This window comes from Caretta caretta, chromosome 8 (assembly GCF_965140235.1).
Source record: "Caretta caretta isolate rCarCar2 chromosome 8, rCarCar1.hap1, whole genome shotgun sequence".
NCBI classification, from domain to species: Eukaryota; Metazoa; Chordata; order Testudines; family Cheloniidae; genus Caretta; species Caretta caretta.
In genome coordinates this window covers 64911754-64928405 of record NC_134213.1, presented here as the reverse complement: position 1 = coordinate 64928405, position 16652 = coordinate 64911754, and the positions used below count along the sequence as shown (strand labels likewise).

The 16652-nt window shown below is 41.5% G+C and overlaps 1 protein-coding gene across 3 annotated transcripts in view; it reads left to right on the top strand.

The window, feature by feature from the left end:
• Window positions 1-16652, top strand: part of DENND1B (DENN domain containing 1B) — a 245469-nt gene that overhangs the window by 54483 nt on the left and 174334 nt on the right. For all 3 annotated transcript variants that reach the window (XM_048860501.2, XM_048860502.2, XM_048860503.2), the window contains exon 3: window positions 16333-16376. In XM_048860501.2, coding sequence (XP_048716458.2) covers window positions 16333-16376 — 44 coding nt within the window. The remainder of the gene's footprint in view (window positions 1-16332; window positions 16377-16652) is intronic.

The following is a 16652-nucleotide window of genomic DNA, read 5'->3' as shown; positions in this document are numbered from 1 at the left end:
TTTGTTTATAAATAACTATAACAGTAGCAAGATATTATATTAGAGTGACAGCACCAATATAGTTAAGATTGAGATTCTCTATTTAGTTATGGCAGCTGAAAGTGTATAACTCTCATGCTTATTTGAGAGTCGAGGAATACTTTAAAAACTAGGCTTTAGGTACTGTTTTTTGTGCAGTGAAATAAAATTTTATGCTAACAAAACCAAATATACTTAACATTTAAGTAGGTGAGCTGCTTTATCATTTTCTCCTGAGGGAATGGGTTGACAAGTTAGATTTATTCATTGCATTCTTTTATATTATATATAAAGCAGGACTGTCTGGAATAAACTTTTAACCTCAACCAGGGATTTTTTTCAATATGTGTATTATTCTGTATGTAGAACTCTGCCCACAGGAGAGACAGTTTGCTTGAAATCAAGTCTGTAAAGGCACACTTATAGCTTTTATTGAACTGCCAGATTAAGTGTCTGTGCTAATTAGGTTATATTGATTTTATGGGAGTGTTAGTGATCTGTGAGTTTGACAGTGAAACAATGATTTTTGCATAACATTTATTTCCTAGTGAAATATCTGAAAAATTAGATCCCAATATTTTGTACTCAATCGTTTCCATTTTTACATGTTTGAAAACACAAATTATAATAAATACTGTTTGTGATAAAATCTATTACTTTTATTTTTCTCTTGGTTTTGTTACAAATATAGCTACAGAGGCTAAAATGTATTAAAAATGCTTTCACCAAATATACAGTTATACATGCTGTACTGTTATCACTGTAAAGAAAAGATTTTCTAGATGAGTTGCTTCCACTGAGAGGAATATTCTTTCTCTTTTAACTTGTATCCTACTTCTCTGTATTTTTTTTGTAAACTAAGCACAAGTTTAAAACACTTTTGAACCATTTATTAAGTGTTGCATGAAGACTAAGTTTTTGTGTTCAGTGTTACCCAGGGAGAAAGTATTGTGACTCGTGACACTATACAGTAGAACCTAAGAGTTACGAACACCAGAGTTACAAACTGACCAGTCAACCACACACCTCACTTCTTGTTACAAGAAGTGCACAATCAGGCAGCAACAGAGACAAAAAGAAAAGGGGAGGGGGAAAAAAAAAAGCAAACACAGTACAGTACTGTGTTTAAATGTAAACTACTAACAAAAAAAAAAAGGGAAAGCAGCATTTTTCTTCTGCAGAGTATAGTTTCAAAGCTGTATTAAGTCAATGTACAGTTCTAAACTTTTGAAGGAACAACCACAACATTCTGTTCAGAGTTACAAACGTTTCAGAGTTACTAAACATCCATACCTGAGGTGTTTGTAATGCTGAGGTTCTACTCTACATTTCTTGAGACTTAGATTTGTATTTCTTTCTTGAAGTTTTCTATTATTTTAGGCTGAAGTTGACCCAACCTGTCTCCACAGAAGTCCTGAACAATCAGGTTTCAAATACCAATTTCTCCCTGTAATCAGTGGGTGAGGTGCAGAGTGACCGTATATCCCCTGCACAGCTTCTGTTCCAGACTATGGGCTAGACTCTAGATCCTCTTTGCACCCTGTGTGCTTATTTTTGCTCACTGTATCCATGTAAATATGGTTCCTTTTTTCCCCTCAAGAGGCCTCTCCCATGCTACCCTGTTTGGGACTTTTATTAAGAGACACTGCAGCAGTGGTTTTCAATATTTTTCCACTTGTGGACCCCAAAATTTTTTTGAATGGAGTTGTGGACCCCTTTGGAAATCTTAAGGGTATGTCTATACTACGAAATTAGGTCGAATTTATAGAAGTTGGTTTTGTAGAAAGCGTTTTTATACAGTCAATTGTGTGTGTCCCCACACACAAATGCTCTAAGTGCATGTAGTCAGCGGAGTGTGTCCACAGTACTGAGGCAACCGTTGACTTCTGGAGCATTGCACTGTGGGTAGCTATCCCACACTTCCCGCAGTCTCCACCGCCCATTTGAATTCTGGGTAGAAATCCCAGTGCCTGATGGGGCTAAAACATTGTCATAAGTGGTTCTGGGTACATATCGTCAGGCCTTCCCTCCCTCCTTCCGTGAAAGCAAAGGCAGACAATCGTTTTGCACCTTTTTTCTTGAGTTACCTGTGCAGATGCCATACCACGGCAAGCATGGAGCCCGCTCAGCTAACCGTCACCATATGTCTCCTGGGTGCTGGCATCGTGGTACTGCATTGCTAAACAGCAGCAGTTATTGCCTTTTGGCAGCAGACAGTGCAGTATGACTGGTAGCCATCGTCGACGTAGTCCTGGGTGCTCTTTTAACCGACCTTTGTGAGGTCGAGGCACCTGGGCAAATATGGGAGTGACTCAGCCAGGTCATTTCACTTTTAAGTTTCGTCTCATGGCGATTGAGTCCTACCGGCAGTGCACTGTCTTTTAATCAGCAGCCAGCAGAAGATGATGGCCAGCAGTCATACTGCACCGTCTTCTGCCGAGCACCCAGGAGATAACGATGGCTAGCGGTCGTACTGCACAGTCTGCTGCCAGCAAGATGTATAAAGATAGATGAAGTGGTTCAAAACAAGAAATAGACCAGATTTGTGTTGTTTTTTTTCTCCTCCCTTCCTCCGTGAAATCAACGGCCTGCTAAACCCAGTTTTGAGTTCTATCCTTGAGGTTTTGAGTTCTCCCCTTGAGGGGGGCATTTAGTTTCTCGCAAAGCCACCCCCTTTGTTGTTTTTAATTCCCTGTAAGTCAACCCTGTAAGCCATGTCATCAGTCGCCCCTCCCTCTGTCAGGGCAATGGGAGGCAATTCCGTGCCTTTTTTCTGTGTAGATGCCATACCATGGCAAACATGGAGCCCGCTCAGATCACTTTGGCAATTAGGAGCACATTAAACATCACACGCATTATCCAGCAGTATATGCAGCACCAGAACCTGGCAAAGCGAAACCAGGCGAGTAGGCGACATCAGCACAGTGACAAGAGTGATGAGGACATGGACACAGACTTCTCTCAAAGCATGGGCCCTGGCAATGTGGGCATCATGGTGCTAATGGGGCAGGTTCATGTGGTGGAACGCCGATTCTGGGCACAGGAAACAAGCACAGACAGGTGGGACCGCATAGTGTTGCAGGTCTGGGATGATTCCCAGTGGCTGCAAAACTTTCATGGAACTTTGTGACTTGCTTTCCCCTGCCCTGAGGCGCAATAATACCAAGATGAGAGCAGCCCTCACAGTTGAGAAGCGAGTGGCGATAGCCCTGTGGAAGCTTGCAACGCCAGACAGCTACCGGTCAGTCGGGAATCAATTTGGAGTGGGCAAATCTACTGTGGGGGTTGCTGTGATGCAAGTAGCCAGCGCAATCAAAGATCTGCTGATATCAAGGGTAGTGACCCTGGGAAATGTGCAGGTCATAGTGGATGGCTTTGCTGCAATGGGATTCCCTAACTGTGGAGGGGTCATAGGCGGAATTCATATCCCTATATTGGCATCGGAGCACCAAGCCGACGAATACATAAACCGCAAGGGGTACTTTTCAATAGTGCTGCAAACACTGGTGGATCACAAGGGACGTTTCACCAACATCAACGTGGGATGGCCGGGAAAGGTACATGACGCTCGCATCTTCAGGAACTCTGGTCTGTTTCAAAAGCTGCAGGAAGGGACTTTATTCCCAGACCAGAAAATAACTGTTGGGGATGTTGAAATGCCTATAGTTATCCTTGGGGACCCAACCTACCCCTTAATGCCATGGCTCATGAAGCCATACACAGGCACCCTGGACAGTAATCAGGAGCTGTTCAACTACAGGCTGAGCAAGTGCAGAATGGTGGTAGAACGTGCATTTGGACATTTAAAAGCGCACTGGCGCAGTTTACTGACTGGGTTAGACCTCAGCAAAACCAATATTCCCACTGTTATTACTGCTTGCTGTGTGTTTCACAATATCTGTGAGAGTAAGGGGGAGATGTTTATGGTGGGGTGGGAGGTTGAGGCAAATCGCCTGGCTGCTGGTTACGCACAGCCAGACACCAGGGCGGTTAGAAGAGCACAGGAGGGCGCGGTACGCATCAGAGAAGCTTTGAAAACCAGTTTCATGACTGGTCAGGCTACGGTGTGAAAGTTCTGTTTGTTTCTCCTTGATGAACCCCCCCCACCCCTTGGTTCACTCTACTTCCCTGTAAGCGAACCATCCTCCCCTCCTCTCTTCGATCACTGCTTGCAGAGGCAATAAAGTCATTGTTGCTTCATATTCATGCATTCTTTATTAATTCATCACACAAATAGGGGGATAACTACCAAGGTAGCCCAGGAGGGGTGGTGGAGGAGGGAAGGACAAGGCCACACAGCACTTTAAAAGTTTAAAACTTTAAAACTTATTGAATGTCAGCCTTCTGTTGCTTGGGCAGTCCTCTGGGGTGGAGTGGCTGGGTGGCCGGAGGCCCCCCCCACCGCATTCTTGGGCATCTGGGTGAGGAGGCTATGGAACTTGGGGAGGAGGGCAGTTGGTTACACAGGGGCTGTAGCGGCGTTCTGTGCTCCTGCTGCCTTTCCTGCAGCTCAACCATATGCTGGAGCATATTAGGTTGACCCTCCAGCAGCCTCAGCATTGAATCCTGCCTCCTCTCATCACGCTACTGCCACCTTTCAGCTTCAGCCCTCTCTTCAGCCCGCCACCTCTCCTCCCAGTCATTTTGTGCTTTCCTGCACTCTGACATTGTCTGCCTCCACGAATTCGTCTGTGCTCTGTCAGTGTGGGAGGACAGCATGAGCTCAGAGAACATTTCATCGCGAGTGCGGTTTTTTTGCCTTCTAATCTTCGCTAGTTTCTGGGAAGGAGAAGATCCTGTGATCCTTGAAACACATGCAGCTGGTGGAGAAAAAAAAAGGGACAGTGGTATTTAAAAAGACACATTTTAAGGAAAAGTGCGTGCACTCTTTCACGGTAAACCTTGCTGTTAACATTACATACATAGCACATGTGCTTTCGTTCCAAGGTTGCATTTTGCCTCCCCCCAGCACGTGGCTAGTCCCTCCCCCCTCTCCCCTCCCCGTGGCTAACAGCGGGAACATTTCTGTTCAGCCACAGGCAAACAGCCCAGCAGGAACGGGCACCTCTGAATGTCCCCTTAAGAAAAGCACCCTATTTCAACCAGGTGACCATGAATGATATCACTCTCCTGAGGATAACACAGAGAGATAAAGAACAGATGTTGTTTGAATGCCAGCAAACATACACTGCAATGCTTTGTTCTACAATGATTTCCGAGTATGTGCTACTGGCCTGGAGTGGTAAAGTGTCCTACCATGGTGGACGGAATAAGGCTGCCCTCCCCAGAAACCTTTTGCAAAGGTTTTGGGAGTACATCCAGGAGAGCCGTGAATGCAAGGGCAAATTAATCATTAAACATTCTTGCTTTTAAACCATGTATAGTATTTTAAAAGGAACACTCACCAGAGGTCCCTTCTCTGCCTGGCGGGTCTGGGAGGCAGCCTTGGGTGGGTTCGGGGGGTACTGGCTCCAGGTTCAGGGTGAGAAACAGTTCCTGGCTGTCGGGAAAACCGGTTTCTCCGCTTGCTTGCTGTGAGCTATCTACAACCTCATCATCATCATCTTCCTCGTCCCCAAAACCTGCTTCCGTGTTGCCTCCATCTCCATTGAAGGAGTCAAACAACACGGCTGGGGTAGTGGTGGCTGAACCGCCTAAGATGGCATGCAGCTCATCATAGAAGCGGCATGTTTGGGGCTCTGACCCGGAGCGGCCATTCGCCTCTCTGGTTTTCTGGTAGGCTTGCCTCAGCTCCTTAATTTTCACGCGGCACTGCTTCTGGTCCCTGTCATGGCCTCTGTCCTTCATGCCCTTGGAGATTTTGACAAATGTTTTGGCATTTTGAAAACTGGAACGGAGTTCTGATAGCATGGATTCCTCTCCCCATACAGCGATCAGATCCCGTACCTCCCGTTCGGTCCATGCTGGAGCTCTTTTGCGATTCTGGGACTCCATCATGGTCACCTCTGCTGATGAGCTCTGCATGGTCACCTGCAGCTTGCCACGCTGGCCAAACAGGAAATTGAAATTCAAAAGTTCGCGGTTCTTTTCCTGTCTACCTGGCCAGTGCATCTGAGTTGAGAGTGCTGTCCAGAGCGGTCACAATGGAGCACTCTGGGATAGCTCATGGAGGCCAATACCGTCTAATTGTGTCCACAGTACCCCAAATTTGACCCAGCAAGGCCGATTTCAGCGCTAATCCCCTTGTCGGGGGTGGAGTAAGGAAATTGATTTTAAGAGCCCTTTAAGTCGGGGAAAAAAAGGTTTTGGGAGGTTTTCGTGTGGACAGGTGCAGGGTTAAATCGATTTAACACTGCTAAATTCGACCTCAACTCCTAGTGTAGATCAAGGCTTAGTTAGTGTCCAGTGTCACCAGTTTATGAATGGTTTAATTAGCAGCCTAACCTTTTTTTCCTTCCTCTGCCCAAGGATATGTTCTCAGTTTTTTCTGTCAGAACTCAAAAAATGTCTCCACATTTTTCTGAGGAATTGCTATAGTGGCACACACCATTGATCTAGCTAGTCTTGCACTTTGTCTCCAACAGCATCCTTTATTCGATTCAGAGGAGAAGGTCATTTCCCCACGTACTCCTGGAATGCACACAGGTATGAGGCTCACATTAAGCCCTGAAAAATGAGTGTTAGCTAGTAGTGACTCATAAAAGTTGAGTCCTTGTGCTGTGCTCTCCACAAACCTGAAGGAGCAGAGGTTGAGGCCAGTCTGTGATTGTACTACTACTCATATCACTGAAATGACATTGTTCTCTATAGCCATCATACTTGTAGAGAACGGCTAATGGACTGTATCATTCTGATCTGAACACAGCATTTTTGCAATGAAACTAAAGTAATAGTTTAAGATGACCTGTACTAGGGAAACACCTACTCCATTACTATAAAGACATAACGGATACAATCAACTTTCAAAATATGTACTCACCAATGCTAAATTATTGGCTAGATGAATGCATTCCCTCTATCTCCCACTGAAGCAGCCAGGTTTGAACCTACGGGAATAATGTAAAATAGGAAGAGAGGGAAAAGGTGCTTTAAGAGAAGGGGAATGGGGACATTGTGAATCTCCTGTTTTCATTAGGCCAGTGGGGCAGAAAATGTGGAAAACATCTATATGGCTTCGTCAGGAAAAAAGGCTAGAGATGCCCTCCCGCTTGCTTCAGATACCCAATAGCCTGATGATTAAAGGCCTGGTCTTGTAAGGCCTGGTCTACACTTAAAATTTTGCTGGCATAGATATTTTGGTTAGGGGTGTGATATCTTACTAGCAAAGCTATGCCTGTTAAAGCCCTAGGGTAAATGCAATTATACTAGCAAAAAAATATTTTTGCTGGTATATCTTATTTTGCTGCAGGAACTAGTTGTTCTGGTTAAAAATCCCCCCCCCCTTTATGGTGTTATAAACTGCATCTACACTATGAGAGTTTGTTATTATACCTGCAAACCTTTTAAGAGTAGACATGGCTTAAATAAAGGCTGAAAGATGATGCTGTGGAAACCTCTGACTGTCCTGGATCCAATGTGGGCCCATCATTTCAATCAGTTTTGCTTGTAACATTTATATACTACACTTTTAAAAAAACTTAAAGCTGATTTAGCTACTCAGTTACCGACCAATGGGTGTCTTTATAAAAAGGAAAGTGATAGAAATATGTTCCAATTCCATGCTTTAGGTGCCCCCCCTTTTATAGTTCATCCTTTAGACCCATTTCTTTTGCAAGGCCCACAAATGCTAACCCTCACCACTTGCCATGAACTTTATCATTTCCCCCTCATTAACATAATCAATATTTTAGAAAAAATGTTAGAAGATAGGATATCCATTGGGGACTCCCCATGCACATTTCATTGCCTGTTGAGATTCTAGACTCCTGAGACAGAGACTGTTGTTTTCTATGTTTAGGAATTGCTACCCCCAGAAGTTCAAAGATCGTGCATGAGCACCCCAAAATATCATGAGTTTGGCTCAAAACATAAGATTTTAAATATATAATGACAGCATTGCCATCTATTTCACATTTATAGTGTGTGATACAATTTTTGGCCCCCACATCCCTACATGATTTATGTACCCCCTCAGACCCGCAATCAGTTCTGCACCTCCTCCAACCCTTTGGCTGCCTCTTTTCCCCCAGAATGCCTCCATTTCTCATGTAGCTGTAGAGGCATTTCACCCCCACTTTCAGGTCTGGGGAGGCCAATAGCTCCAGGGTCTTCATTTCACAATCTCCTCCTTTCACCCCAAAGCCTCATGTGGGAAGCAGTTCCAATGGGGTTCCTCTCCTCCTCCTTTCCATGCACAGTGTCTCAACATAGAGAGGGGAGGAGAAGCAGAGAGGAGCTGACCAATTTTTTCTCAAGAGCGAAGAGGACAGGAGCTGCTTTGAGCTGCTAGGTTCTTTCTCCCTCCTCCTCCTCCACTCTCTTCTCCTCTGAAAATAGTATCAGCTGCTCCTTCTTCCCCTATCCAAAAATTCTCTCAGCTCCTGAAGGGACGTGGACAGCTCAACCTGCATGCTGCAGCATGTCTGATTGGCTGTTTTCTACCAGGAGGCAGGGAACTGAGGAAGGCAGCCAATCAAAGGAGGTTTCCCCTTGGCACTCTGAAATTTATGTGAAGGATTGCTGCTTCTCATGCCCAAATCCCATTGCTCACGATAAAATCATGAGAGCATGCAACACTGATGTCCCATACGCAACTGAGTGCACTGTTTGTCATTTAGCAAACAATAAAAAAAAAATACATTTTTTACAGACTTAGAGCTCTATTTTGAAGCTTCTGAAGGACACACTTGGGATAATTTGTTGATCATATATTCATCATGTTATAACATCATCTGCTTCTAGTTTAAACTAAGCAACTTTTAGGAAATGATGTACTGACTGAGTTCCTTTTAACATAAAGCTGAAGCCTCTTATTCAGCAAACATCATGTGTTAAGTGATAAAGTTATGCAGGTGGATAGATGTTTGAATAATTGAGGCTTAACTGAGTTTTTCTAGAGACTGCTACTTTCTGACTTACTGTACTTGTGTTTCTAGGTATTGCTCTAGACAGTTTTTTTCTATAGTTTATTATTCTTAAGGTTTCCATGGCAAATTAAATACTTCTCCTAGCTATCTATTAAAGTGTGCTTTGGGTGTAGTTCTCACCCATTTCTTTTTTGTGGAACATATGTTTGTTCGGAGGAAGTTTCTTTCTTAGCTACAAGCAGCAAAGGAATTTCTGTAAAGGAATTTTTAAGTACAGCTTATATGGTATTATTGTATTTTCAAAGTGAAAGTGATAGTTACATTAATAATTTGTTTCTAGTTTTGTAATGACTTTAGAATTTCTTTTCCAAGACAATATTGTTTCCCTCAAACTAGATTTTCAAATTAATCTTACAGCTAGTCACAGTAATACAATGTGTCTAGTAAGGTTTAAAATGAAATGTTTTCTTACTAGCCAAAGCGTTATTACTGCAGGGTTTTCCAATCAAAATTGGATCATGACAATCAGCTGTGCGTGTGGTGTTTTTTTTAACCCATCATACACTGTTACTCTAGTTACCCTACACAATAAATAGCATTCTAGCAATATTTTCATCTAACAAATTTTGATTTAGTGTAAGCAGTTTACTATTCATTTTTGGAATGTAGGATCTGTTCCATGCAGGATTGTAGGAGCTGTAATGTAATACAGATCCATCTAATTTTTTAAAATAAGATGTCTGGGTTATTTATTTTTAATTTTTAAAATAAAATATGGTTGCTTTGGGTGCTCACAGCTGAGGAAGAAACAAGAGACTAGTAATTGCTGTAGAGGCGTATTTGTAGCTATAGTTTTATTAAATCAGGTAACATAGACTGGGAGGCCACTTTATAATACTTGGTTTTTCTTAGATACATGTGAGGTGTATTTTCCAATACTTAATATTATTTCCCTGATAAGATGATTAAGATTTTAATTGTAAAGTATTCTTGGCCCAATGTTGAGCACTTTCTTGTTTAAGAAATGTGTACCATGGATTCAGTAGATGTGGAAAGAAGTCTCTTTATATATTTAATTGAGGGTTTCTTCTCACCGACACATTTACTTAGAATTAAGGCAAGGCATGTGTGCCACGACAGGTTGGTTAGAATTAGGAAACTCCGAGACACCCAATGGTTCATCAGCCAACTATGGTAACAGCTATTCCTGCTAGCAATTCCCATCCTCTCACCCAATTGACCTAACATTGCTAGATCAGATGGAGTATCTGGAAAGTAATCCTCAGGGGAAAAGAAAAATCGGTCTTTGTGAATCTGAAGATAAAGTGCATAAAGTTGCAAAATCGGATTATTCTGTATCTTTCTATTTTTAAATTCAGTGCCCTTTTGTTTCTTCTGCAGCACTTGTGAGAAGTTGCTACAAAGATATGTCAGATGTAGTCTGAGTCTAACCCCCAAAGCCGAAACAAGCATAATCTTTTATTAAAAAAACAAAAATGGACTCAGATGATTAGAATAAAATCCAAAGAAAGAAGGGTAGGGTGGACTTTTTTTGGGTAGTGTTGGTTGGTTTCAGTGAAACAATGAAAAAAAAGAAAAGAAAACTAGTAAACTTTCTTTCTGTGGCATAAGCAATATAGATATTTTTCTTTTAGATATTATTAAATAACTTTACTACATCCATAAAACTATTAATAACAGATGAACACAACCACATAAATATTAGTAACTACAGTTCTGTGAAGCCTGTCTCTTTGAACATTTGGAGGAGATTGAGAGGTATGTTCCCCCCCCCTCCTATTTGTGGGGTCGGATGCTTTTGTTCGAATTAAGATGGGGATTTTTTTTATGGGCTGTTTCGTTTTTGGGAGGGATTGGCTAATGGCCTGCCATTGCTGTATTGGACTGTATAGTTTTAGAGATCTGTCAGAGTCCATAGAGCTGGAGGATAGGTGTGTCTTTTGTCTTTTTAATGTGTTTAACTGGAAATAAGTAAAGAGAGAAATCACACTGCAGTACATATAATTGTAAATCACTTACAGTTGTTGGAACATGAAAGAGAGAGTATGATAAAACCAGGTGAAAATAAGAGAGAGCTGGTATAAAATAAATATTATGTAATGAGGCAGACACATAAGGCTTCTTGTCTGGCTGTACCGAAAAAAGGACAGGAGACACTTGATATGGTTTTAATCAGGCCACAACTTTATTATTACATGTCTGGGACTACCTGACAGATAAAAGTGTACAGTGCAGGTAACTCCATGATCATTCAATATTTACATGGGGACTTCAGCCAGCCCCCCCTTTTTCCATCCAGGTCCCCCAGCCAACCCATCACTAGGACCTTACTATCTGTCCCCCTTGCCCTCCCTCCCCCCCCCCGAATGAGGGTTAAGGTGGGCTATAAGGAAAGGGGGTTTACTCCCTGCAGTGCCAGTCATAGGAAACCTGAATCCTGCCCCCTCGGTCCTGCTCCTTCAACAAACACCTCCTTTTTAAGTCCTTTACCAAGCCATTTATCTGGTCACTGTATCCATTCCCTATTGAGTACCTGCACTGAACTGAACTGTAGTTGTAGGATTTATATTGGTTAAGGTACTATGGAAACAAAAAGGAGTTTGTATTATCTTGTTTATCTTGTAGTTTACAATCTATAGGGCACTGTTGCAGGATGCCATTCAAGTCCATTTCTATATTATCATTGATAGATAAGTATGGTTCATTTTTCTAATGACTAAGGAAAAGTAGCTGCGAATAAATAATAAAAATAGTGCTTTTCGCATAATTTCTAGTTTACAGAATGGTTCTGAATAATAATTTAACTATAGTTAGAATATGGCAAGATGACTTTTTTTTTAATGGAGAGTAATTTTACGATTGTGGGAAATTTCTATCTAGATAAACAGTACTTAATTTTTTTTAAAAAATATGTCTTACGGTAAATACTTAGTAAATAGTAAATACTTAGTAATGCAGTAACCAATATGTATGATTTCTAGCATATCTTAGAAGTGTATGCATGTCCTCTGTATTATGGGTTATAGAACTGTTCGTAGTGAGAGTCAGAATTTGGTCTGTGTTATAGGTCACCTAAGTCACCTGATATGACTTCTGTTCTCTGAATTGATTATTTAACCTTTATGAAAAGAGCCATGGTGCTTGGAAAAAAAAATCACTCAGATACTGAATCACTGAAGGAGAGGTTGGGAGTACTTCAGGGAGATAGATAAATGAGTTAAGTAGACCTAGAAAATCTTTTGCTGTCCCCTAGAAGGGTTAAGGAGACTTGGCCTGCAATGCCTTGAGTATTCTGAGAATACCCATTTTTGCAACGCCATCATGTCTGATCCTACTGATGCAGTGGAATGGGTGGCCCAATGTGTGTAGGACAAGGCTTTCTGTCTGAGGCTTACTCCAGGTAATACCTAGGTAATGGTAGACTAAGGAAACAACTGGAAAACAAAACACTCCACCCCGCACACAATTCTAGCCCTGGGGAGAGGATGAGAGAAGAAGCCACAGGTTTCAGTTATTAGTCCTATCGCTAATGCTCTGCTGGAAGGCACTAAGTCTAAGAACCTATATAGAATGCAACTGTGAGTACCTGGGTGGAATTGAAATTGTTTGTTTTGACCTTTAAACCACTAGATGGTTTGAGAATGAAACAGCCTAGGTTGCAAACAGCAGATGTGCTTGAACTGGAGCATCTTCTATTTAAACAGGAGGAATTCTCTATCGGGGTCTGAGGTCCCCTTCTTGAAATTTTGCTTCCCAGTCAGCTTGGTTCACGACAGCACAGATTCACTGCAAAATACATCTTTTTCATGGGGTTAGGCTGATAGGTGAGGAGGTTCATTATTGTTTACAGGTGGATAGATAATTGTAATTAGTCATTATAAAGTCAGACTACACAGTTTACCAGGAGAACTCTGATTGCTTATAGTTGTTTCAGTAAATTTCAATAAATGTATGTGGGCCATGCAGCATGGAGAGGAACAATTGTTCCTGGACATTGACCCCGCCATCCTTGTGTTAGTATCTGGCAACACCACAGATATCTTGCTGTATGTTCTGAAGCTGGCACAGGTGTCAACTGGCTGCAGGCAAAGGACCTTTCAGAAGTATCTGATCCCCTGCTCCCTCTACTCTCTCCTTATTGGGCTTATGTTCAGTGAAAAAATAGCATTCTCTCTCTCTCGTTTCCTACCTGCCTCCTAACATTCTTGCTTCCAAACATACACAATAGTACGTATTGGGTATGTATTGAGAACTTGGGCAGGTGGGCTAGCACTTCGAGTGCAAATATGCAAACTCACTTACGAATAGCTGTATTCAGATGAATAATAACTTCTCCCAAGTGTTCACATGAACAAAAACAGGTCCCCTAAATGTTCTTGGTCAACTGAACAAAAGAGGACCTGATTAGGGTTAGATTTAATAGTGAGTTGGATTTCATGAACTCATTCACAACTCCCTACTCTCAACAACCAGCAGGCTTGAGGAGCAGCAGAGCAGTGTCGACACACCCTCTCAACCTCATCAAAAGTCAATAGCTTCTGGCAGGAGAATGGGAAAAAAAAAGAAAATTTTTCCCCTTTCAGCCAGTGAAGGGTGTGGGGCTTCAGATTTATCAGACAGAGGTAGCCAGAGGCTGAGCTGTTCCAATAATCTCAGCCTTTGTGCAGGTAGGAATCTCAGCACCTAGGGGGAGCAGGGGCGCTGGACTTCTCATCTGGGCATTTGCCCAGGATTTTACTCATGGGCTTCCCCATCTGATGTATTTGCCTCTCCTAATTAGGCCTTTAGCCCCTGGTTTAGTAGACATCTGAAAGATTTTTCTATCCCTAGGTTGGAGTGTGGGAATGGTACTTGGGAACTTGGATTCTTATCCAAGAACATAAGAACGGCCATACTGGGTCAGACCAAAGGTCCAAAAAGCCCACTATCCCGTCTTCTGACAGTGCTCCAATGGCAGGTGCTCCAGAGGGAATGAACAGAACAGGAAATCATCAAGTGATCCATCCCCTGTTGCCATTCCCAGCTTCTGGCAAACAAAGGCTAGGGACACCATCCCTCCCCATCCTGGCTCATAGAATTTATCTAGTTCTTTTCTGTACCTTGTTATAGTCTTGGTCTTCACAACATCCTCTGGCAAGGAGTTCCACAGGTTGACTCGGCTTTGTGTGGAAAAAATACTTCCTTTTGTTTGTTTTAAACCTGCTGCCTATTAATTTCATTTGGTGACCCCAAGTTCTTGTGTTATGAGAAGGTGTAAATAACACTTCCTTATTTACTTTCTCCACACCAGTTATGATTTTGTAGACCTCAATCATATCCCCCCTTAGTCGTCTCTTTTCCAAGCTGAAAAGTCCCAGTCTTAATCTCTCCTCATACGGAAGCCGTTCCATACCCCTAATAATTTTTGTTTCCCTTTTCTGTACCTTTTCCCATTCCAACATATCTTTTTTAGACGGGGCAACCACATCTGCACATAGTATTCAAGATGTGGGCATACCATGTATTTATATAGAGGTAGTATGATATTTTCTGTCTTATTATCTATCCCTTTCTTAATGATTCCCAATATTCTGTTTGCTTTTTTTGACTGCCGATACACATTGAGTGAATGTTTTAGAGAACTATCCACATTGACTCCAAGATCTTTCTTGGGTGGTAACAATTAATTTAGACCCCATCATTTTATATGGATAGTTGGGATTATGTTTTCCAGTGTGCATTACTTTGCATTTATCAACAATGAATTTCATCTGCCATTTTGTTGCCCAGTCATCCAGTTTTGAGAGATCCTTTTGTAGCTCTTTGCAGTCTGCGTGGGACTTAACTATCTTAAGTAGTTTTGTATCATCTGCAGTTTTGCCACCTCACTGTTTACCCCTTTTTCTAGATCATTTATGAATATTTTGAATAGGACTGGTCCCAATACAGACCCCTGCGGGACACCACTATTTACCTTTCTCCATTCTGAAAACTGACCATTTATTCCTAGCCTTTGTTTCTTATCTTTTAACTAGTTACCAGTTCATGAGAGAACCTTCCCTCTTATGCCATGACAGCTTACTTTGCTTAAGAGCCATTGGTGAGGGATCTTGTCACAGGCTTTCTGAAAAACTTGGCCCACTATATCCACTGGATCCTCCTTGTCCACATGCTTGTTGACTCCCCTCCCCCCCCCCAGGCAAAGAATTCTGGTAGATCAGTGAGGCATGATTTCCCTTTACGAAAACCATGTTGACTCTTCCTCAAAAAATTATGTTCATCTATGTGTCTGACAAATTTGTTCTTTACTATAGTTTCAACCAGTTTGCCTGGTACTGAAGTCAGGCTTACAGGCCTGTAATTGCCAGGATCACCTCTGGAGTCCTTTTAAAAAATTGGTGTCACATTAGCTATCCTCCAGTCATTTAGTACAGAAGCTGATTTAAATGATAGGTTACAGACTATAGTTAATAGTTCTGCAATTTCACATTTGAGTTCCGTCAGAACTCTTGGGTGAATACCATCTGGTTCTGGCGATTTATTACTATTGTTGATTTACTCCACAACCTGTAATAAAACATCAGTCTCCGTTTCCCCATCTGTAAAATTATAATAATACTTGCCAGACCTACCTCATAGGGGCATTTTAAGGGTTTATTAATATTTGTGAAACAGTTTGGAATAATTGGATATAAGAAACTAAAGAAGTATTTCATTTTATTAAGAGGGGTTAAAAGCTCCAAAATAAAAGGAGGTATGTCGTCCTGTTTTGACTGTTGCTCAAAGGTAAGTTATGATGCTTGCACGTCATAAGTACATAACAATCAGTTTTCTAATCCATAGCTTAAATGGCATCGATATGAGTCTGAAAGGAAAATGGATAAACAAGAATCCCTGAAAATAATGGCCATTTTTGTATTCATGTAGAGTGTGTTTACAAATAGTCTATGATCTTGCCATCTTACCTGCAGTGGCTGGAAAAAAGGCTCTGTTCACTTGATGCCATAACTGAAATAGAATTTTGAATATTGGATTTACTCCTTTAAAAAAGGTTGAAGTACTCAAAGGTTAAAAAGAATATTTAAATCTGAAAATATCTCAATACATTGTAACCTACCATTGTTACATAAAAATATACTTGCAGTTCCATAAATATGAAATAAAAGAATATTTTTAATAATCCACTGTCTTCCTCAGTTTTGAGATACATTTTTGACTTGCCAGGGAGCTTGAAGCTATGCTGACCCTCTCTTTAATATTAATGTACTCTGACTGTACTACTCTGTTCCTTTGCCTCTGATTAATGCTGTCTGTCAATTATTTACAGATCCGGTGGTACTGTGGAAGTTCCCGGAGGACTTCGGAGACCAGGTTGGAAACATGAGATTGAACTTTTTTTTAATGTTAGAATAATAATAAAAAAAGCTCTCCTACTCAGCTGTGGAAAGGCAGATGCTAATGATATCGGAGAGCAAGTCTTCACCAACTGATGGATTAGTAATTAGAATGCATTTGTGAGAAGAATATGAAATAGTAGTTTTGAAGCATTTTATCCATAGTAGTGTCTTTAATAGATTTCACATTCTTTCTATTATATGAACTATAATGTATTCAATGAGTTTTTATGCAGTTCAATTTTTGTGGTGT